The 24,516-nt window shown below is 41.7% G+C and overlaps 1 protein-coding gene across 3 annotated transcripts in view; it reads left to right on the top strand.

The window, feature by feature from the left end:
- The window catches only part of bean1 (brain expressed, associated with NEDD4, 1), a 48,848-nt gene that overhangs the window by 22,902 nt on the left and 1,430 nt on the right, over window positions 1-24,516 (top strand). For 2 of the 3 annotated variants that reach the window (XM_084021701.1, XM_084021702.1), the window contains 2 exons: window positions 10,785-10,988; window positions 11,552-11,693. In XM_084021701.1, coding sequence (XP_083877827.1) covers window positions 10,785-10,988; window positions 11,552-11,693 — 346 coding nt within the window. Of the gene's footprint in view, window positions 1-10,781; window positions 10,989-11,551; window positions 11,694-24,516 lie in introns of all 3 variants that reach the window. The other variant, XM_084021700.1, reaches the window with a different exon arrangement.

The following is a 24,516-nucleotide window of genomic DNA, read 5'->3' on the forward strand; positions in this document are numbered from 1 at the left end:
TGTTAAAATCTTAAAAATATGCTTAGGATTTTAGGCCTTTTTATCTGTGGACCTTCTATTGACGCAACAATTTAACACATTACATATTTAAATCTTATTGGGCAGCAATGATAAAATTGATGCACCAGAAAGAACACAGTGTGTGGCAATAAACCACATTTTGTAGAGGCCACAGACATTTTTAAGAGGTACATCAGTGTGACATTTCTAAACGGTTTGTTGCTGTAACATGGAATGCATTTTATTAATTATTTAAAAATCTATATTTAAAAAAAGATTGTTCTTTCTTCCTTTTTCGGGAGTGAAAAGGTATTAAATGTTTGGAAACTGGCCGCATGCTGTGGTGGAGATGTTTTCAATGTCACTTTGGCTGAGTGGCTTGAAAATCCAGCTGTGTGGTCAGACATTTGCAGTGATGTTAATGCATCCTAATGAGCATCCCTGGACTAACCGCATTGATACTGATTGTTATGTGTAACTGGCTTAATTAGCCTTCAGTGTCAAATGTGATGAATGTTGTCCATTAGCTAATTAAGTGGGGCTAGATTTGGCTCTCGTTAAACCAGCTCTAAAACATATAGAGAGCCAAGTCAAGCTGGAAAAATCAGTCACTCATTCTAGCACTATTGTTTCTTCAAACATTTTAAACAATTAACATTCTCTGCAGTATTTTGGTGGTTACTGGGAGATTTTATTGTTCCCTTGGCAACAACAACACTTCCTTGGGTCCATATAAGAGAAAACATGCAGCCTAGATAGTGAATGAGAGTAACAGCAAACAGGTGACTGAAGGTCAGTGAATCAGATGCTGCTCAGCTCTGCAGCCCACACACGCATGCTGCCTCGGCCTGTTTAAAATACACCAGCTAGGAAATACAGACGCTGGAATGGTTTAAATGCTCATGTTGCTTCGGATGTGGGTTTTTTTTTTATTTCAAACATTATTTCCTTTCTCATTCTCTTTCCAATTTAAATGAGCTACTTCATTTGAATACAGTTAACCTTTCTAGGATGCACTCATTGAAATGTCTATTGTTTTGTACCGTGACGGTTAGTGAAGGTTACAGTTTGTGCTTTCTCTAAAGTATATGATATGTTAGCGTACATTACTGATGAGTATAAATAAAGAAAAGGCACAACAGGGGAGCTTTATGTCCACAACAATTACAATATAGTTGAAAAATCTCAGTGCTAATTGGAACATGCTCTGAGGCAATCCCTAATTGTAATAATTAATTGTTTGAATGAATGATTAATTAAGACATCAAAATCATATTAAAGCAGCCTGAAATATTAAAATAAAACAAAAGTGGGTATACATTTTAATGTAAGTCTACATGTGAGTCTACATTTATCAGCCTTCATTCAATATTCTATTTTATGTTGTTTTCATTTCTACCATGCACAGTCTTAATGACTAACCCAGTGCCCAAACAGAGCCTGAAGAACGACCTGACCTCGAAGAAAATGCTGAAGTCTCAGGAGTGCTGCGTGTGTGTGTGTGTGTGTGTGTGTGTGTGTGTGTGTGTGTGTGTGTGTGTGTGTGTGTGTGTGTGTGTGTGTGTGTGTGTGGGAGTGTAGCAGACCAGCTATCAGAAGAGCCTGTAGTGGTTTGTTGTGTTGCTCTGAACGGCTCGCGACTACTGAAGCGCAGCATGAAGGAATGTAAAGAGATGGACGGATGACGGCTTGAAGGGAGAACCGTAAAAGGAAGGAAGAACGGGGGAACTGACAGGTGGATGAATGACAACTGAAGGTTATATGTTGCAACATCGCTACTGTTCTGCGACAAATGAAAGCCATCATGACTCATCACCATGCAGCAATTATCATAAGCCAAAGCAAACACACTGAAATTAAATAAAACCGAGGAGCTGCCAGGAGATGGCATGATGCCATATTTGCTTCGCATTAAACACTAAGGATTAAACATTCAACATTATGGCCATTCACAGTTCTCCAACTATGTATTTTGTAGTTACATACTAATGGCCCAAACTAAAACTAAAATATATTAATATTAAACCTTTCTGAAAAACTGAAACTAATCAGTTAATTACAATTCTGGTGCTTTTTTGACAACCCAAACTGAAAGCACGACTGAATCTGTGGCCATGATTGGATAATGAGACGTTTGCAAAACCTTGTCTGCTTTGTGTTTGTAGTGAACGCCTTAAGAGTGAGAAGAACGGCGGTATGGACTTTTAAGAGTTGTTCCTTTTCCATCCCTCCCTGACTCAACGTTGATGCTGCTGTTGGCTTGAGTGGAGTTTGTTGTCGCCCCTTATTGAGCGTCCTGCCCAGAGGAAGTATATTTCATATTGAAAAGAGGGCGGTTGTAACTCATAACGACAAGCTGTCAGATTGAATCTGAGTGGCTGCTTGATGCTTCTGTATAATGTATGCAGCTAATGTACAAAGTGATGCAGCGTATGCAGCAGCAGTCAATATCACAGGCTCTTAACCTTTATAGCTTGTGACACCTAAAAATAAAAGACTGCTAGTGACTCTCCAATCTGGGCGGACGCACACGTACATATAGGCCTATACAGTATCTTGGACCAATATGTTGATCTTTGACCCCAAATAGTTTTGTCTTCCCCTGCCTGTCCACCTCTCCATTTGTCATTGCCCGAGGCCCAGCAGATGCACCTTTTAATAACAAAACATACCATAACGATTCATTTCTCAAATGATATGCTCCATATTTAATTTCACACATTATTTACATTAATCCTCCTTATGACTCTCCAGAATCCTTCTGCTTTATTTCCACTTCAGGCACCACGCTACTCTCCAGGTCGAGCTCCACAATTATTTAGTGAGCAACTTATATTTTTGTTTGAAAAGTTCTTTAACATCCTTTGTGTGCTCCTCCTTCAGTAAGCTACAGTTTGTCTTACAGTGTCCAGAGTGGTTTTGCCACCTCCCAGAGAAAAAGGCTGCACACAGAACACAATCAGCATTACATCAGCTATTTGTTTTCATACACTCGGCTTTACGTCCCAATCTCAGGACCCATCGGTGATTGTTCTGATGATGATTTAGCTTCTGGGAAAAATTAGGAAATATTTAATTACATCATTAAATACCATCCATCGTCTCCTGCTTTATCCTGTATTCAGGGTCACGGGGGGGCTGGAGCCGATCCCAGCTGTCATTGGGCGAAGGCAGGGTACACCCTGGACAGGACGCCAGTCTATCACAGGGCCAACATGTAGAGACAAACAACCATTCATGCTCACATTCACACCTACAGGCAATTTAGAGTCATCAATCAACCTATCCCCATCCTGCATGTCTTTGGACTGTGGGAGGAAGCCGGAGAACCCGGAGAGAACCCACGCTTACACGGGGAGAACATGCAAACTCCACACAGAAGGAACTCAAATCCGACCCGGGAATCGAACCCGGGACCCTCTCGGTTTGAGGCGACAGTGCTACCCGCTACACCACTGTGCAGCATCATTAAATACAATTTATTTATTTATTCAACTATATTTTTATGCACTTTGGATTGTCACATTAACATGCACATTTATTTGAGTTTTTTTATTTCTACATTTCTTTCTTTAATATTTTATTCATTTATTTATTCATTATAATGGCAGGTTTAGTCCTCTATTACCAGTTTGTGTTTATCAGCTGAAAAAGAATGCAAAGACACTTTTCTATGACTCCTAATAACTTTCAGGGCTGTAATTGCCCCGGGTCAATGGCCAGCTTCAGGCTGGTGTCAACGTGGGGATCATGAATTGATATTGGACATTTTCTAGCACATTACAGTCTACGCTGTATGAGGCGGTGCATGTGCAACAGTAAGCATTAGTGACAAGCTGTCAAAGTGAGTTAGCACTGCTGCTGTTTCATTATATATGAACATATAGCACGTACTCTCTCACATGCAGCGATAGCCAAGCAGTGGAGATCACTGTATGTCTCTCATGTGCACGGCCAGCAACTATGTGCCCTTGTGAAGCGCTTTAGAGCAAGGCACTGAACAAGTAGAAGCCAATGTAGAAAAGCCTCAGGATGAAATACCACAATGATCTGCTTAATGCTGGCTCTAGAGATTTCCTGGGTCAAAGTGAATTCACAACTTCTAGAAATAATACAAATGTTTTACCTCCGGAGTCCCCAAGTACCCAATTGAGGATCACAAGCGGTACCATATGTCCAACATGGTCTCACAGCGGTTCTTGAAACAGTCAATAATTGTTATCTATTGTTTTCGTGCTGAGAAACATGAAATAAATGGACAATTTGCACGCCAAACCAACAGATTTAATTTTGTGACTATCTCACAGACCGTGAGACGGGCGGCTATGATTTCCATTCTCTCGATCACATTGTTGGGTTTATCGGTTACATCATAAATGTTGACGACATGAGTCACAGAATATTTATGACATTTTGTGACGTTCGACGTCTCAAGATGTATAGGTTTGTTGTTCACCCGCTTCCCCCTGTTCATTTTCACTGATTTATTTCAGGGGATGGGCATATTGGGCCAATATTTTTACACTCAGCAATTCATAATACTGAACACACACACACACACACACACACACACACACACACACACACACACACACACACACACACACACACACACACACACACACAATTTCTCTCCTCTTTCTCTGCTTTCTCTCTGCAGCTGGGTCCTGCTCCCTCGGGGGTTTTGAAATATAACACTATCACCATTTATAACAATCTTTCCTTTGCACTCTCTGTGTTTCTTCCCCACTCTCCTGTGTGGCTGCCTCTCCTCTCTACCATCATTACACTCTTTGTATCTCTTAAATTCTCCTCCTCTGTCTTATATCACACTGAAGTGGAGAGAACAGAAAAGACATTTGCTGGCCAGTTTTGGCAAGTGGCAGTTACAGGACAGTGAGCTCATGAAGCCACAAACACGGAGCCAGTTCTTTGGCAAAGAGCAGCAAGTAGCTTAATATGACGTTGTCCAAAGAAAGCAGCAGTAGGGTTAATTTCTCAGGCTGTTCTCACACACTGCTAGTAGTTATACCTACTGAAAGTAATGCACTATAATTCATATGAGATGCGACATAGTGAGCATAGCGGCGGTCGGGGTGGATGGATGGGCCTATGAACACCAGACTTTCACCCATTAAGCTACAGCTTGTGTCCCATGTGAAACCACGAGTCAGCACTGACTTTGTTGTCACGTCATTTCCCTAAACCTAACCAAGTAGTTGTGTTAACACTGCAGGGGATTGTACAGGGGATTGTACAGGGGATTGTATAGGCGAACTGATCAACCCGTTCTCACTGCCATGGCATCATCTTGGCATCATTTAGCGTAGGAGCATTTGTATGTGACACACCCAGCCAATGCATTATGGTTAGAGCAACAGATAGAGTGAGGTAGTCCACACAGGGGGGGGACTACCTCACTCCAGGAGACTGCGGTCCAGGGCCCGTGTGACACTAAAAGTCAGTTGTCATGTCAGTCGTTAGAAGGTGAAACAATATTTGCATCATTGAGTCATTATTGAAGTTAATGTCAACCACTCTCTTTTCCTCAACCTAACTAAGTGGTTTTGTTGTCTACACCTAACTTCCTGTGACACTATGCATGTGACAAGCATATATTGACAAAAGTGATGCTAGAGGGGTTTGCAGAGCGTCATAGTTTGAAGATTTAGCACTGAGCAAGCGGCAATATTTGACACATTGGAGTGAGAAATTGTTCAACTGATCGCTTGTCTTACTGGACATCTGTAGTAAAATGCAGAAAACCCAACAACTTTTTATAAGATATCATACAAACTGTTGTATGAGGATACTTTTAAAGCCATCATTGCACGACTGACCATTCATTTCAATTCAAATTCAGAAATGCAAAACTTGTGGTGGCGCTAGGCAATAGGATTCATCATCTTGGGAAAATGAATGTCTCATTTCATAACAACGGAGAGGCTGACATTTCCATCTTTAGCGCCACTACCAAGATCATTATGAGAGTTTGTCTGTTGCTTGTCTATGTTACAAAGGGAGCAAGGTTTATGGGACTTTAAATCTATATAATTATAGATTTCCTCCTGGAGTTCTCTCTGGAGAGAACACAAGAAAATAGAGTTTATGAGGAAGAGATGAGAAGCAAAATGAAGAGAAAATCATGTTAGGAGAGAGAGAGAGCAGACAACGGAGTGTGTGAGAGAGGAGACGTTAGCGAGAGCAGAGAGGGCTGCTGGGAATCGTTTGCTGCGAGAGAACATTTTCCTCTTCTTGGGAATGTGTGTGAAACCAAATTACTGCAGACAACAGAATTACAGAGGCGTTCAGGGGGAAGACACGAGAAATGAGCAACAGAGAAGCACTAAGAGACTGAAATGAAAATGATATTGTCATTTTATTGTTTCTCCTGCTTTATATTCAGAGCAGTGATAGACACAAAGGGAGACAGCAGGAACCATGTCTTGCAACATGAAGAATGTTGTTGCTTCTTGGGTCAGTCAAAGTTTTGTCCTCCTGTTGTTCCACCCTGTTGTTTGTTTGGACATTGCTTGAATTTTGAGAATGCATGATTTCTCTGGAAATTATGGCCCAACTGGAGTGTCTGCTTTAACATCGACATACATTTCAGTAGTTCAACGGTGTTTCAGAAATACATTTTGTTCCTCCATATCTTTGCTGTAATGCAGAACCAAGAACCATGACTGTTCCATTACCGCTGTTACGCCCCGATACGGAACCGGGAGTAACCATTGACGTTAAGGGTCAGAAGGATGAATGGGAGGCGCTTGTTGAAAGAAATTGTCAGTACAATTTTATTAATGAAACATTGAAAACAAACAAAAAGTAACCAAGCAGAGGGGTATTCCATCAAACTCGCTAAGCGCAAAGCCGGGCTAATTTCGATAAGCCTCGCTACCTTTAGCCAGAGTTTTGTTCCATCAACGTGACTTGAGGCACTCTCCGCTAAGTAACCATGGGAGTTCATCCGACCAAACTAGCCTGCTCCGGGGCAGGCTAACCATCAGGCTTACTTTAGTTTCAGAGAAGTCTGTCTGTCGGAAACAACTGTACCAGCAGAAGGTTCCGCCAAGCCTAGTCCTCGTGATTTCATCACGTGAAAGACCAAAAATTACCAAAATTACATATATCAAGTACAAACAGACTATATTTTCATCAAGCGTCTAAAAATACATGCTTGCAATTAAAAAATATGAATAAATCGTTTATTTTGTTTAACACCGACTGGCCATATCATAACTTAAAGCCCCCAGAGAGAGAGAGAGAGAGAGAGAGAGAGAGAGAGAGAGAGATCCGGCCAAAGAAAGATGTTTCACAATGTTCCATATTCGGGAATTGAACCGTGGCCGGCCGCGTGTAAAGCCAACGCGTTACCTCTACACTATCCTCACGTTAGAGAAATCGTAGTCAGTGTTATATTAGAACATGTTACTCTTAACGGTACTTCCGTATTAAATTCTTGCCGAGCGATTTTTATTTATCACTACAGTATTCCCTTTTTTGGTTATGATGGGTTTGTACTCCTCATACAGTTCCATCAATAATTTTTGCTCTGGTCTTTTCTGCCATTTTCTCGATGATTCGACATTCACGGTTCTGGTCTGGCTTCATATCCCGTGAACGGCGTAACACAAGACAACTTTAACCTGGCTTGAATTAGCCTCAACAAGGCGCGGCTGAAATGCGTTAATGGAATGGGTTTAGCCGCAAGTGGAAGTTGGCGTTAGTTCTAACCAGGCTTAACCAGGTAAGCGCCGCTTTAATTAGCGAGTTTGGTTGAATACCCCTCAGGTCACTAAACAGAAAACATGCTTGCCACACAAAACAGGCAGAGGCCGATGTAAAAGGACAAAAAAACAACAAAGGTTAGGGCACTGACAAACCAAATCCAAATCACAAAACAAAACGTGCGCTGTAATCACTCTCCTTTTGAGGAAAAAGGAGTAAACCCTGAAATGAGTGAGAGAGAGGCAACCAGGAGCTCCTGCCTGCCTTTTAACCTGGAGCTGATTAAGCCAAGGTGGGGCTTAATCAGCTTCACGAGCAGCAGCCTGGAGAAAATTAGGAGGGAGAGGGAGGACACACACACACACACACCAAAACAAACAAAAAACACTCCCACGTAACAACCGCCTTGTGGTTGTATGTCAATCAGTAACATTACATCCATGTCTGTCATTACTTGATCATTTAATCATATTGGACATTTGTGTGAAATTGTCATATTAGCATATTAATTCTTGCCTAACGGCATTTGTGAGGTCACACTGACCCTTGATCACCCAAATCGAATAATTCATACTCGAGTCCAGCTAGGCGTTTGGGCTAAATTTGTAGAAATTCCCTGAAGTTGTTCCTGAGATATCACATTCAGGAGAAATGGGACATACATACAGAAAGACAGGAAAACCCGAAAGCACAAGCCCACCGAACTACTAAAAAAAAATACAAAAATCAGTATACACTTGAGTATATTACTGTAAACTGTTCAGACTGCAGGTACTCACTTGATTGTTTGGATGACTACTGATATATTATATAGGATGTTGCACAGATTTGATGCCAAAAACAGTCCTCCAAACCAAACAAATATGTTACTGGTCCGTACCCTCCAGAATGGTGTTTCAAAGGAGCATGACTCACAGACAAACACACAAGGAAACAACAACAAAAAAAGCATAATTGTCAATCTGGACTGGAATGAGTGGAAGTAGGCTGGTTGTATAGTGCAGGGCTGATGAGGGGAAGAACACACAGGTGAGCAGGGGAATGTGATGTCTCAGGTGTGAAAGTTTGAGGGCATCTGATGGATGGATGGACTTACTCCAACTTCTCGCCATGTTAATGATGCACTTCCTGCATCACATGACATGAGGTCTCGAGTTTAAATATCAGACTCCACACAGCTTTGTGCTCTTCATTTTTGTGAGGAAACATCGGCTTTGTGTCACATACAATAAGGAGGGCATGAAGAACAGCATCCCAACATGTGTGTCCTCTCTCAGCTGTGATGTGAATGAAGACAGACAGTGACTGGCAGTGAGACTGATAAAGAGGCAGACGGCAAACAGGCAGGATGAGACATTTAATAGAAACGGAGAGGAACAGGATCGTTCCCTAATCTAATGATGATGAGAGACTGTGTGTGTGTGTGTTCTTGTACTAGCTACTTTGTGGGGATTGAGGACATTTTTGGAAAGTGAGGACATTTTGGCCAGTCTTCACATCTTCAAAGACCTGTTTGAGGATTAAGACTTGGTTTTGAGGTTGAAGTTAGAATTAGGTTTAGATTAGGGTAAGGCTCAGGGTTTTGATCAGACATTACTTGTGATCGTTAAGGGGCTTGGAAATGCATTATGTCAATCAGGGTCTTCACAAAGATAGAGGTACAGGGATGTGTGTGTGTGTGTGTGTGTGTGTGTGTGTGTGTGTGTGTGTGTGTGTGTGCGTGCGTGTGTTGACTTTAGCTCTAATTATCTGTCACACACTGAAATGGAATAAGTCCTCAGGGAATGAGAGCTGCAAAGAGAAGGAGAGAGAAGACGGAGGGGGTCCGATGTGTGCTGGGCAAGACAACAGTTATGTAACACGACCCCCTGGTGCACTACTGTCACAAGGTCTGACGGACAGGAAGACAGACGCTTCATTGTTTATTAATATGTTTGATTTTAATATATTTATTTATTAATAAGTCACTTAATGTCCTTTATAAAAGTCAGGGAATGACTTGATTTATTTGAGCAATATATATGTTAATTAATATGCATCAATCAAACAGTGAACAATGTTACAAATGTAAGATTTATTATGCACATATTTATAGATTTTAGATGACCTTATTTTTCTAATGTTTATTGAGATCATTTACATGATTTAATTAATGATGATTACATGTACTGTATATTTTATCCTACTTCTTATTTTACATGGGAAACGGCATTATATGGTGCACCTGGCCCGTGATCAAAATGTAAAATGAAATGTTATTTATGGTTGAGATTGGCCGAGTTATATTAGATGCAAGGTCTAAAATGCACTGACGTACCGTTGCCCTGTCGGACAGCTTTTTACAGTGCTGTGCCTTTTTTATTGTTGCCAGGCGGCAACCGGATGAGTGCTAACATTAGTTTAACACACCTGTTCACGCTTATTACTACAATTTAAATGAATGATCATGCCATCCAGCAAATGTCACCTCAATGAGAAAAAAAAACTGTAATGACGTTGGGCAACGACATGGCTGGCTAGCTAGTTTGTATCATTAATATGTCAACTGTGCACAATGTTATTGACTTGTGAATATTGCTAGCATAAAGTTTATGAACCTTCAGGGATTGTAATGATTGTTCCACGTACCAGCAAACCCTCAGTTGGTTACCAGGGAAACAGAGTGAATGGCTTGTGAAAAAAACTTAGATTTCGGTAGAAGAACGTATGAAAAAAAAATAGAATTAAAGGTCTTCATTTTTTTCTCCCTTTGCAAGTGACCATGCTATGAGGCGGATAATGCTCTCTGGGGGTCCATTATCAAGAATTAATGGTCAACCTGGAGGCTGTCGGACGGTTGCCTCCACAAAATCAGGCATTATCTTTTACTTACAGCAGATACAGGGACAGATATTTCCCTCTGGATTTGTTGGAAACAGAAGCAGAGCCTACAGAAGAGTGAATACTGGACTTATGAACATACATGTTCACACACACACACACACACACACACACACACACACACACACACACACGCACACAAAGCCTGATCTCCCCTGTCTCTCTCCCAGCAGTGAGCTCCAACCAGAGCCATGGGGAGTACCCAGACTGCCGGAGTGAGAGGGAGTCGGGAGGGGAGGCGTCTCTCCTGGTGTCTCCGCTGGTGGTGGCGGGGATCGTTATAGGTCTGGTCCTCTTCCTCTCCTGCATCACCATCATCGTCGGCAGCCTGCGCAAAGACAGCCGACTCCGAAACCCACACCTCCGAGCCAGTTATGGTCAGTCTGCGACTCAACTTGGCGACAAACGATGAAGCATCAGAGCATCCGTGTGTTCGTAGCAACACGTCCATAAATGAATCACAGATTGAAATCATTAGAAGTCACCAGAACATGAAATTAGAAACATACATCATGTTGTAGCATGTAACACACTGTTAAGTTTAGACATTTCAGGCCCATTTATTTTGGATCTTTCTCACATAGCTGATGAAATATACCCACACATGTTTCATGCTCATGTTGGTCTGAAATTCAAGACACACCTACACACATCCAAGCACATAAGTTGCTTTTCAGTTTCCCCAGAGAATGTAAATCTTTAAAGGCACTGAGCAAAAGGAAAAAACAAAACAATCTCATCTCGTCAATTGTCCTTTAAATTATCTAATAATTATGTTCTGACTCTTACACAGTCATGTAGTTACTTCTTAGTATACAAGTTACATATACACTAAAGAAAAAAACAGCATATCACCTCAATTACTGAAATACCGGATGTCACCAAATGATTTCTGTCTCCATTCAAATGTGGCTTCAGATTCTTGTCTCTGTCTCTGCAGGTCTGGATGGTTTTTCCTACGGAGGTTCAGTAGGAGAGCTGAGATCTACCTGCTTAGAAGACTTTCCTCCTGGTTTAGACTTTGAGTCATACAGAGAGACCCTGTCACAGGTCAACAACCTGTACCCCGACTCACCACCACGGTAAGTAGACTACTTGTATGGGCATGTTGCATTCATTAAAGTCTTGATACCAACTCACTATTAAGACGCTCAAAGCAACGGAGGCAGGATTTATGAGCGAGCCGTCCTTTCAGGGCGGGAGGTGGTGGATGAGTCGAACAAACACAGTATTTTTACTCAGAACACCGATGTCACAGGACATAACTACGGCAGAGAGTCACATGACATTACGCCCGTCACTCATTTTACGTTACAAGTGTACTTAATTAGAGCCAAACAAATAGGCTTGTATTATCAGGTCAACACTTGTCAACACTTGTTGACCTGATAATACAAGCATTTATAAAAATTCAGCGAAACTTTTTCATACTCTCGCGTGACGGCATCGGCTGGGTAAACACGGAAGTGGCGTATACGCAGCAGTAGCATTAGTTAGCATTAGCAGCCGAGGATAGAAGCTATCAGGCAAGTGTTCTTTTAAATAAACTCCTGGTGTACTTACAAACTTTCAAATGCCTCGTTTTGTGAGTACAGACCCTATGTGTACTACTGCAGAAGTTTGGTAACATTCCATGCATTATTAGTGGAGTAATTTACCAGATTTACACACTGTACCATAGCGCTAGTACTAAGCCATTCGGCTGACAGCCCTATTTTGACCAATGCTGACCATCGCTAAAAATGCTTGGCTGGATGTCATGGTGGAAATTACCTAGGGTGCATTTTACTCTGAACCATCGCTTTAAAGCTTCATATTTACAGTGCAGACATGAGATTAAAAAAAGTGGCATCCGGATGCACTTTCACCTCAGGTTTCCAAGAAGGTCCATTTTTTATAGTGTTGGTATTGTTTACTTGGTTATTTCTGGTGAGCTAAAATACTCAGAAATATAAATAAATAAATAAATAAAACCCAATGAAAATGCGATGCCTGGGCTGCCCTCACCCACCAATAGCTGCAGTCCATTTAAAAACAAGCAGTCACACCAGTCCTCCTTTTGCCAATTACGTGAAATGTCAAATCTAAAACGTAACTGACCATTCAGCCCGTGTCCCCCTCCGGTCTCTGTCCACTTGACTTGACCCTTCCTCTGTGGTAATTCATTTATTAGGGAGCACTGCTACCTTTGGTGCCCTTTGTGAGGGTGCAGCGATGAGCGTTTGAGCACTTTGTGAGTGAGTGTGTGTGTGTTTGTGTGCATGAGAGGGAGAATGAGAGAAAGAAAGAGCTTGCTAAAGGCCAATGTCATGGTGTTTTTGATCTAAATGTCAGCTGGTCTAATTGGCAACTTTAATAATTCACATACATCCCTCGCCTGGTGTGTGTGTGTGTGTGTGTGTGTTTCATTCTCCTCCCTCTCTGCCTTAGAAACATTCACTCACTTAACCTAAATGAATCGATCGGAGGTTGGATAGCATCTTATCGTTTCTATTTGTTCATTAAAAGAGAGTTCATTACTGACTCAGACAATTGTTTGTGACTTTCCGATGTCCCCGGTCTCCGGCTGCCACATTTCAAAATTAACAAGTCATACTTAACAATCTCATCATCGATGTGGGGATTGAGCAGATATACTGATGTCCTCAATGATATTCACGATAGAAATACAGGATTCTTCGGTTTGAATTTGACAATAAGGTTTATTTTTTAACAGTGTTTTCTTAGCGATTTCTTAGAAAGTAAGTTGAAATAACAAACACTGTGTTCATCTGACACACAGCCACAATCTGAAAGTCTATAGTCTATGGTTTCATCAGGGTTTTTTTACCAAGTGCGATCTTAGCGGTGCTTTAAGTGGTGTATTCACAATATTTTAATGGTTTCTATGCAAATGTAGCGCAAATAATTGAGTGAATTTCCTAAGAAAAAGTGTGAGTTTCCATACCCTCATAGAAGTAATCAGTCGGTGGTATCATTGTGCAGCCGTTTGCCATCAAAGCACTGAAGAAGAAGAAGGAGCAACAAATGTAGGAAAACCATGAAGAAATCATGATGGAAAGTATGTTTACTGCAGGTCCTCGGTTGCCATGCCATACATCCATGTGATCATAGGTACTAGGTGGCTCTTGATTAATGCTGATTCAATAGCGTGGCACATTCACATTCATCATGTTGAACCAGCAGCCAAAGGTCTGTGCTGAGGTTGTGATCAGGGGGACTAAACCAAAGCCCCCGTCATGTTCTTGCTGCTATCTCGTGTAACACAGACAAAGTGCATCATCCTAAAAGATGCATCATCTGTGGAGGGTGTACACCTGGTCAGCAGCAGGGTTTGGGTTTGCTGAGGTGCTGCAGGGTCCTAATGTGGGCCAAGAAAATGTTCCCGTGCACTAATACGGCTCTCGCCAGTCGCCTGATGAATACATCCATAATGGATATAAAAAGTCCTGAAGCTGCTAATTAGCAGAAAGCGTAGCACAATGTTTGTCCTCACTTCAACTTAAGCAGCAGGAACAGAGAGAGAGAGAGAGAGAGACAGACAGAGAGAGAGAGAGAGTAGCATTAAACACCACAGCATCATGAGAGGAAATTAAGGAAGGGAGAGGAGGAGGGGAGCTAGCGAGCTACGTCAGCACTCTGGCAGGGAACCAGAGCGTTCTGGACGGCCTGTATGAGAGCCGGACTTTCTGGCCCGGACCATGGGAGAGCAGCCAGCACACACACACACACACACACACACACACACACACACACACACGCGCACACACACGCACACACACACACACACACATTTTGTTTACCATAATGCTGACAAGCCATTGTTTGGTACGCTGTCACCATGCAGGTAGTTGTTGCCATGCTGTATGTGTGTGTGTGTGTGTGTGTGTGTGTGTGTGTGTGTGTGTGTGTGTGTGTGTGTGTGTGTGTGTGTTGGTGGGCCCCAGATGGTTGAGGGAAACTCAGAGAACTCAGATCAACAGCTCACCTACTGAGACTGTGAATGCTATGCTTCCAACACACACACGAACACACACACACACACACACACACACACACACACACACACACACACACACAATCTCCATCTCCCAGAAAAACTCACGGATCAGCTGCTCACCTGTGGAGACTGAAAGCCTCTGCTTCCTCTCAGGGAGAAGCTGGGCAGCTTTGGCACACACACACACACACACACACACACATACACACTCATTGCTTTCTGGTTTGCGTTGTGCGATCACAACGGGGAGCAAGTAGAGGTAAACTGTTGCACAATGTTTTGAAAGATGCGTGTTGACTGCTAAATACTGGTTCTAATGTTTTCAATGTAAAGCAGCATTCATAGTTTGTATCGCCCACTTTGCGGTATTACAACAATCTGTGGCCTAATTATTATTAGTCATAACTTCAGTGTATATGGTGCATTTCAAGGAACAGAAAAGACACAATGAGACATTGTTATTGAAGTTATTATACTGAAGATGAGACATGGTGCTATATTACCAATAATTTGTAGTTGTGTTTCTGGGCACCTGATGGATAACACTATTTACTCACCTTTTAGCTGTGTTTCTCTCTAACAACTCCTGAGGGAAATATCTCACTCTTGAGCTGCTTAATGCACCTCTGCATTCACCAGCTACAGTCTGTCTGCCATTTGGTATTCATCAGAGCTTGGTTGCTGATGGGAGCTGGACGCATTAACTAAAACAGTTATCATGTGTGTTTTTGTACGGAAGCGTATTGTATTCACTTGAGTAATTTTTTTTTTGGGTTTGTTTTTTGGAGTAATTATTCCTGTTTTTCTGAGTAATTTATTTCTGTGGTCTGTTTTTCTGAGTAATTTTTTTTTGGTCTGTTTTTCTGAGTAATTTTTTTTTGTTTGGTTGTTTTTCTGACTAATTATTTTTCCTGATTTTCTGAGTAATTCTTTTCCTGTTTTTCGGAGTAATTTATTTTCTGTTTTTCGTGGTAATTTTTTTTCTGTTTTTCGTGGTAATTTTTTTTCTGTTTTTCGGAGTAATTTTTTTTCTGAATTATCGCGATACTTCGAACTCCCGCGAGAACCTCCAACCTGCAAGTGACTCCCATGGACCTGTAGTGACTCCTGCATACACATGCCCCATCTTCAGCTATTCAGCCGCAAAGTCCTCAGGTGCCTGCGTAAAGTGGATACACTTATGGTAATACCATCTATATGACTCAAAGACAGGACTATCTCCCAGTGTCTTAATCCCAGATCAAAGTAGAACTTGATCAAACTAAACAAGTCGGTCATGTTGGCCTCCATTATCGAGCTTTCACAAAGGAATAAATGCGTCTATTGTTTCAAATGCTGTCTAAACTCAGAAAAAAAAAAATTCAGAAAATCAGAAAAAAATTACTCCGAAAAACAGACCCAAAAAAAATTACTCAGAAAAACAGACAAAAAAAATTTACTCCGAAAAACAGACCAAAAAAATTACTCCGAAAAACAGACCAAAAAATTAATTACTCCGGAAAACAGACCAAAAAATTAATTACTCAGAAAAACAGACCAAAGAAATAAATTACTCAGAAAAACAGACCAAAGAAATAAATTACTCCGAAAAACAGACCAAAGAAATAAATTACTCCGAAAAACAGACCAAAGAAATAAATTACTCAGAAAAACAGAAATTATTACTCCAAAAAACAAACCAAAAAAAAATTACTCAAGTGAATGCAATACGCTTCCGTATTTTTGTCCCAAGTTGTTTGGTGGTAGACAACACTGCATTGAAAAAGAAAGTGGTGCTATTTAAAAATGTGTAAATGTAAAAATGTAACACTGAAATTCAGTGATTTCCAGTTACTTATTATTCCCACAACAAGCTATTTATAATTACTTAAAGGGATAGTTCAGAATTTTGAACATAAGACCTATTTTCCAAGTCAGCCGGTGTGTTTGCGACGTCTGGAGATGTTTTCCCGCCGAATTGTCGGCCCTTATGCCCCCAAGGCTGTCTGAAAAGCGCTTGGACCTCACACAAACACCGGACAGCACACGGCCACGCGAATCCACACATGCAGACTCTCCGTCGGACTCAAAACTCTAAGACACGCCGCCCGAAATACTGCCCGTAAATAGGCAATCGAAAAGGGCCGAATTGTCCGGCCTCATGCCCTCAGACCTGGGTGAAAAGCGCTTGGACCTCACGCAAACACTGGGCAGCCCACGGCCCAGCCAACCCACAATTACGCACCGTGAACCAGAACCTCTGCTCCGTCCGGAGAACCATAAACCCTCGGACGCGTTGCGGGGGATTCCCTCCTGGCACCACCAGTCTCCGTTTGTTCGGTCCCGGTTCTCAGTTCCAGCGGGGGCTATCTCGGTCTCCACAGACGCTCGCGTTCTGCCCTTTGAGCATCCCTCTCGCGCAATTGTTCCTCTGTATATTCAGGCTCGTACAGGTACGGTTGGATTTGGGTGGAAAAAAAACTCCTCATCAGAGTCTTCAAAAGTTTCAGTATATTCTCCAAAAGTGTCCATTTCTGTGAGATTGAAGAAACTAGCACTGCAGGCTACTCTGCGTCTGTAGCAATGACAGCAGGTAAACAAACTATTATAGAACCGGTAACTTCGCTAGGTGATATCAGTCCACCGCTGCCATAGCCTACTAGGAAGTATGACAAGCTGCTGCTGCTGCTGCTGAGACATAAATCCTTAAAAAAAAAATGCAAGGTTGTTTTTTTTTTCAAACATTCTATCAACACAGATATGTACATCGATAGTCTGCCGTTACAATTGATTTGCCTCGGGTGCACTGTGGAGTCAGTATGAGTGTTTTTAATGCCATGCTAACTAGAACGATTGACTTGCGCTAGCCATAGCACAAGCGAACTCGGCAACTAGAAGAACTGAATGAAATTTCGTGAAAACGTCTCCAGACGTCTCGAACACACCGGCTGAGTTGGAAAATAGGTCTTATGTCCAAAATTCCGAACTATCCCTTTAAATGGATGTTTTTTTTTAAATTGGGGTTGTATGAGTCATGACGATGGACAGTTTGTAGAAACAGAAACATCAGTAGGACAAAAGAACATACTGCTGTGGACGGGGGCAGCAACAAAACATACTTTGAAACGTATGTATTTCAAGTGGAAGTATCGTTGCCTGCACTCACGATTATCACACACGCGCTGGACTATTCCAATGTATCCAAATGCTAGGAAGGAGTGTCGTCTGGCCTCTGTACTTTATTTATTTATTTATTTATTTTCTTATCTTTTGCATTTTTCATTTGACATAACATTTTCTTCTACTTGTGACATTTTGACAGAACATGTTACAGCAGTAGGTGGTATAGAGAGCTGAAGTCCAGTGCAACTTATTGTTTGGGTACAGAATGTTCATTAGTTATGCTCCCATGCCGTCACAACACCGTGTCTGCTGATTCGTGCCTCAGACCTTTATCAACTCTCATGCAATAATCTGTACCGGTCAACGGTTGAATTTACATACTTTTTCTTGAAGACACTTAGTGTTGCTGATTTTTTTACTTCTTCTTCTAACACATTCCATTGTCTAACACCTGTGACCGATAAGGAAAAGGATTTTAACGTAGTTCGTACCTTCCTTTGCCTGAAAATCATGTTCCCTCTAAGATTGTCTCTCCTCTCTTTCTAGGAAAGGTATTTGCAGGTTGTGAGGGAGGCTTTTTCTAGCAGCCTTGTACATCATTTGTACTGTGCGATAGTTTATTAAGTCATATAGTTTGAGTATTCTTGATTCGATAAATAAGTGATTGGTGTGTGCCCTGTAGTTGGCGTAGTGTAAGATTCTCAAAGCTCGTTTTTGGAGAATTAACAAGGGCTGTGTGGAGCCTTTATATGTGTGTCCCCACACCTCTGCACAGTATTGCAGGTGCGGAGAGACTAGTGCGCAGTATAACAGATGAAGTGCGTTTTGATTTAGTATGTTTTGTACTTTCCAAAGTATGGACACACTCCTGGCCAACTTCCTTTTTAATTGTGCTATGTGTGGCTTCCAACTTAACATGTCATCGATAATCACTCCCAGTACTTTATTCTCACGGACTCTCTCAATATTCACTCTGTTTACTTGAATGTTAGTACTGTTGTTGCAGCCTTTTTTCCCATATAGCATGTATTTAGTATTTCCAAGATTAAGTGATAATTTATTTCTATTAAACCACACATGAAGTTTGGCCATTTCCTGATTTACTGTTTCCACAAGTTGGTTCAAGTCACTCCCAGAACAGAAAATATTGGTATCATCCGCGAATAATATTAATTTCAGAATATTTGACACTTTGCATATATCATTTATGTATACTATAAACAGCTTTGGAACCAGAACTGACCCCTGTGGGACCCCACAGACTATGTCCAAGCTAGTCGATGTGTTATCACCTATTTTAACATATTGGGATCTCTTGTGTAGATAGCTCTTGACCCACTGCAGTGCTACACCTCTAATGCCATATCTCTCCAGTTTAGCTATTAAAATATGGTTAACGGTGTCAAATGCTTTTTTCAGGTCTATGAAAATTCCTATTGAATGTTGTTTTTGGTCAATAGCGTCGGTAATGATTTCCACAGACCCAGTTAGAGCTAGGGCAGTCGAATGTTTCTTCTTCTTCCTTCTGAAACCATATTGGCTGTCATATAGCAATTTGTGTTTGTTGATGAAGTTGTCTAGCCTATTGTTGAATAGCTTCTCTAGGATTTTTGACAGTTGTGGCAGTATTGAGATTGGTCTGTAATTGGTAAACTCGTGTGTGTCACCATTCTTAAACAGTGGCACAACCTTGGCAACTTTCATTTTGGTGGGAAACGTCCCGGTTTGAAATGACAGATTGAAAATGTATGTCAGGAGTGAAATGATTCCATCTAATACTTCCTTGATTAATCTCATGTCCAGGTCGTCAACATCAGTAGAAGTTTTAGCTACGCATTTGTTGACCAGGTGTCTAATCTCTGTGTCCTTCACTGGTGTGAGAAACATTGAGCTGGGATTTCTGCCTCCATCCTTATCAAAGTGGTCCCAGTGTAGTGGGAGTGAGTCAGGAATGTCCTTGGCTAACTCTGGCCCGATGTTTACAAAAAATGTATTGAATCTATTTGTTATGACCTCCGGGTTATCCTCCTGCATGTTGTTATACTTGAAGTAGGGAGGGTAGTTTGGTTTTGTACTTTTATTATTAGTCACGTTGTTTAGAATATCCCCTAATTTTTTAGTATACTTCATGTTTTCTGCTAGTAGATTGCTGTAATGTTCTTTCTTGCGATCATTTAGGATGCTGTTTAGCTTGTTTCTATACCGTTTGTATCTCACTTCTGACTGGGCCGTCCTTGATTTTATGAACTGTCTGTACATAGTATTTTTTTTCCTGCAGGCGTTTATCAATGTTTTTGTGAGCCATGGTTTCTGCTCCTTATTCCGATTTGGGTGTCTTTTTTTGTCTGTCATACAGTGTTTTAAATATTTGCAAAAAGGAATCATATGCATCATTCACATCTGTTTCATTGTAAACATTGTTCCAGTTTTTCCTCAGTAGTTCATTTTTCAGTGTATTCATTCCTTCTTCAGTTCTGACCCTTATGTATATGGTTTTGTTCGGTGTCTGCCTCACAGTGAATTTGCAGTCATAGATAGCGAAGATAGGTAGGTGGTCACTTATATCATTTATCAGGAGTCCACTTGCTGTGTCAGTAACGTTAGTAAAGATATTATCAATCAGAGTAGCACTGACCCGTGGACCTGATTGGAAGAACCGTCCTCCTAAGGAAGCATCCGTGACTTTGAGAAACACCCACCACATAAAACCAACAGTCGATGACGAAGGCAGGAAGAGTGTCCTCGGGTCAGGATGTCTCACAGCAGGTTCAAGGAACAGTGAACTCCAGCAGAAATGATACGATGAGATAGCAAGGATGAGGACTTTGCAAGGAGTGTTGTCCTGCATCTTGCCACAGATGTTGTGACGTAAAGAGAAGCAAAGAAGGCAAATTTACAGCAAAGGAATACAGTAACAGAGACACATGATCTGGTGTGATCTGATAAAAAGCTGCTCTGTTCAATATCATCTCCAAAACTTTCTTTCAAATGTCGAGTCTAGTAACTGTGGGCTTCATCCTGTGAGTTGCTTTATGCTGAGAAATCAGATCCGCTTTGGCATGATCCACCACACACACACACACACACACTGAATGCAGCATCTATACGGTCCTTTAACTCCACAGGCAAGTACCTCACAGTGGTACAAGCAGGGACATGCCAGCTTTACACACACATAAACACACACGCTCAGACCATATGCTCGATGCTGTAGAGGCGTCTGCTGTTCAGCTCTGTAGCGTCACAACCAATACATGAATAAATGCCAGAGGTCCTCCCTTCCTCATGACCTGCGTGGGTCTGACAGCCTTCTCTGTGTGCGAATATCTGTTAAACCACAGTGGCAACTTTGTTTTAAAGTGAATGAAGCGCAACATTTATCGACCGCACATAACGACGCCTTAACCAAGTGCTGTGAGCGCCTAAAGATAACCATAAATACGTTTAAAGGTTGAAAGGTTATAGTACGGCATGAATGAATATTTGTGTGGAAAACAAATTGAATATGTTAAACATTTTCAAGACTTGCCAGATACGTTAGATAACGACAACCCGGAAGGCATTGTGTTTCCTTCAAAGCATCTTTGTTAGAATTTGGTAAATAAGTTGTCTGGGCTGAGGAAAAGAAAAAGTGTCCTTTCCAGGTTTTCCAGCACTATGAAGTACTCATGTCACATGACACACAATTTATCGCTTCAGCATCGCCTTTGTGATATAATAATGTAATTATAGTCACATCACAGGATGTGAGATGTCGGCGAACTAACTCAAACATTTTGTGCTGCAACAGGAAAAACTCGCACAGTTCCTGTTTTCCACGACAAATCCAGTGTTTCCCATTAATAACCTACAGTCATGGTAGACCTGCCATGGTTTCATGATAAACTGTATATATACTGTATTTACACTGCATCTGCCTGGCGGATTCAACTCTCCCTGATGTTGGCTGCCTCTTGCCGGGCCCATTTTCTCCGTGTTTCGCCAATAGCCGGTCTGCTTTAAAGGCTCAGCTTTAAGGTGGCCCTAGAGCTCAACAGCACCCCTCTCCTGGACCTCGGCGCTTCCAGGGGCCGTGGACTAAATGTTAGCTGCTCCCTCTCTCACCGCAGGGAGGGATGGGCGACTGGCCTAGACTGTCCTCTAGTGCATCAGAGGGTCTGCGGCGCTGTCCCGACCCGTCTTGAAACACGCATCCGTCTCATTAACCATGCCTTGTGGGTGTGACTTTTCTCAGAGCAGTACAGTCGCTAGTCGGACATGACAGCTGACAGCCGAGCAGAAGCTGCATTGCACTGACTGAGCTTGTATACAAGAGGACGTTAGCCCCACCCACTGCCTCAGTCCACACACACGATTTAAATTTTTCCTCCGTCACAAAGATTTGAGATTTGACTGCTTCAGGCCCAAGAAGTCCAATGCTGGTTTCGCCACGGCCTAGGACAGCAGCAGCATGCAACACATCAATGTGTTACCCTGCCAGAGCCATAATATCTTTGACTAATTAACAAACGCTGTTTAACGTGTAATTTATATGACACAGAAACAGGCAGTAGACAAACACATAGACGGACAGATAAACAGAAGCAGTTGTTTAACTCCCAGCATCTGTCTCAGAGGAGACAAATTATCAACACTCAGCCGCACCTCGCTAACACACACACACACACACACACACTGTTAACAGAGCACACACAAGCAAAACAACACACTCATTATGAGGTTTCTGCAGAAACACACAGACAGGAGAAGGCCATGGGGGAGCAGAGCAGCTCGTAGCTCCAGAGACACTGAAGACACAGGGACACTCAGTGTGTGACAACACCTCTGAGACACCCAGCACACACTTTCCTTACATCTCCAATTTTCACCTCAGCACGCCTCATACTGGCATCGATGTACAAGGTCAGTTTTCCCAAAGCTAAAGAGAATGTGTTTTAAAAAAAACCTCAATCCTTTGGTGTGTGCACATGTGTGGTATAAGGGTGTTTGCTGTGAAGAGAAACAGCTGCTGTATGCGCTCATCAAAGCTACCAGAAAAACAGTAATTTTACCAAAATGTGTGTGTGTGTGTGTGTGTGTGTGCGTGAAGGGCGTGATGACGAGAAGTGGGTGCAGCGGACATTCGGTCTTTCTGACTGACCCTCATTCTCACATTGAGGCTAAAATAGCTTGCAAACACACACACACACACACACACACACACATGAAAGAGGATAACAGACACACACTCGAGATGTCTAACGCTGCTTTAAAACAGCTGGACACACTCACAGAGGGTGGTGAGAAAGACGGAGAAAGTTTCAAACGAAAGAAAGAGGGTACAGTAAAACACACACACACACACACACACACACACACACACACACACACACACACACACACACACACACACACACACACACACACACTTGCATCACTGTGGTACCAGACTGATGTAGTTAACTACTACACTGATTGAGTTACACTGATTTACTGCTTCCTATGCCCCCATCATCATCTACCATTAGCTCCACACACACACACACACACACACACACACACACACACAAACTTTATAATTCCATTTTCTATTTAGTTTTATTCTATTTTATATGTTCTCTGGTCTATCTGGCTGAGAGAGGATGTCGGTATAAGGTAACAGGAGTTCATCAGGGAAGGAGGCGGCCTGGATCAAGTGTTGCTAGTTAAACAGACGTTGATGCAGTGTAACATCAGTTTTACCAAAAGAAATTTACATTAAGTGAAGCTTATAAGAAAGAAGTATTAATTAGTAGTAATTATTATCTTGACCGTGCAATGTTATTTGTTCACATAACCCATGTCACAATTTGCTTTTTCCAGAATCTTTTCTAAAAATCCACTTTAAAAGTCCAGAAAAAAGAAAAAAAGAAGGAATATATTCTATTTGTCAGCCCAATTGGTTGTGTTGCTTCACCTCATGTCCAAAACCAGAGTATCAACAACTCAGTCATCAGTCTGTCATAAAACAGACATTTTGTTCAGCTGCATATGTCATAATATCAAATTAGTGTATGCATTTCTTAATATGATCATTTTATTATCTTTGAACATGTTTGTGTTGAGCATGCAAATGTGTGTTTTCTTGTGCATGTTATTTTTAAAGCTGGACTTTTGTCTCCCCCCTCTGGCGGTGAGAGTTATTACACAAATATTGTTGTATGCAATATAACTGTAACTCTCCCGACCCTAGGAGTGTCTCTCCTCGCCATCCATAGCTTTCTGTGTGTCTTTCTTCTTCTTCTCTTCATCGTATCCCCCCTTCCTGCCCCCTTTAGCTCTGGCTGGTTAACATAAAAAGCAGAAAATGAACGTAACAAACTTTTATGTGTCACATTCCTACTCCAGCTTTAAGTTGCAGAGCTTTTGAACTCTCAGGAACAGCGTACAAAGAACCATGTTAGATGTATTTTATTCAGGAAAAGTTTACTGTAGTTTATTTTTATGTGCACAACATGTTTTCTTCGGTGTCCTTGAGCAAGACATTAACTCCTCACCCGCTTCTGGCACGCTGCTCTGTAACTGAACCTGAACCTCTGACCTCTCAAACACGAAAAGAGGAATCTCCTGAGGGGAGTATTAAACACATGCGCATGACCAAGCCAGTGGTTATTTAGATGAACTCTGTCAGAGGGATATTACCCACACATATTTTTCAATAATTTAATTTACTCCATGCTTTTATGGGGTCCATTATTTTTGACAAAGATGGATTTGTGTAGATGAGTGGGCATGAAAGCAGGTGAGACGGGTATTTCTTCCTGTTGTTACATAAAACGTTTCAG

The sequence above is a fragment of the Eutrigla gurnardus genome (assembly GCF_963514095.1).
Source record: "Eutrigla gurnardus genome assembly, chromosome: 11".
NCBI classification, from domain to species: domain Eukaryota; kingdom Metazoa; phylum Chordata; class Actinopteri; order Perciformes; family Triglidae; genus Eutrigla; species Eutrigla gurnardus.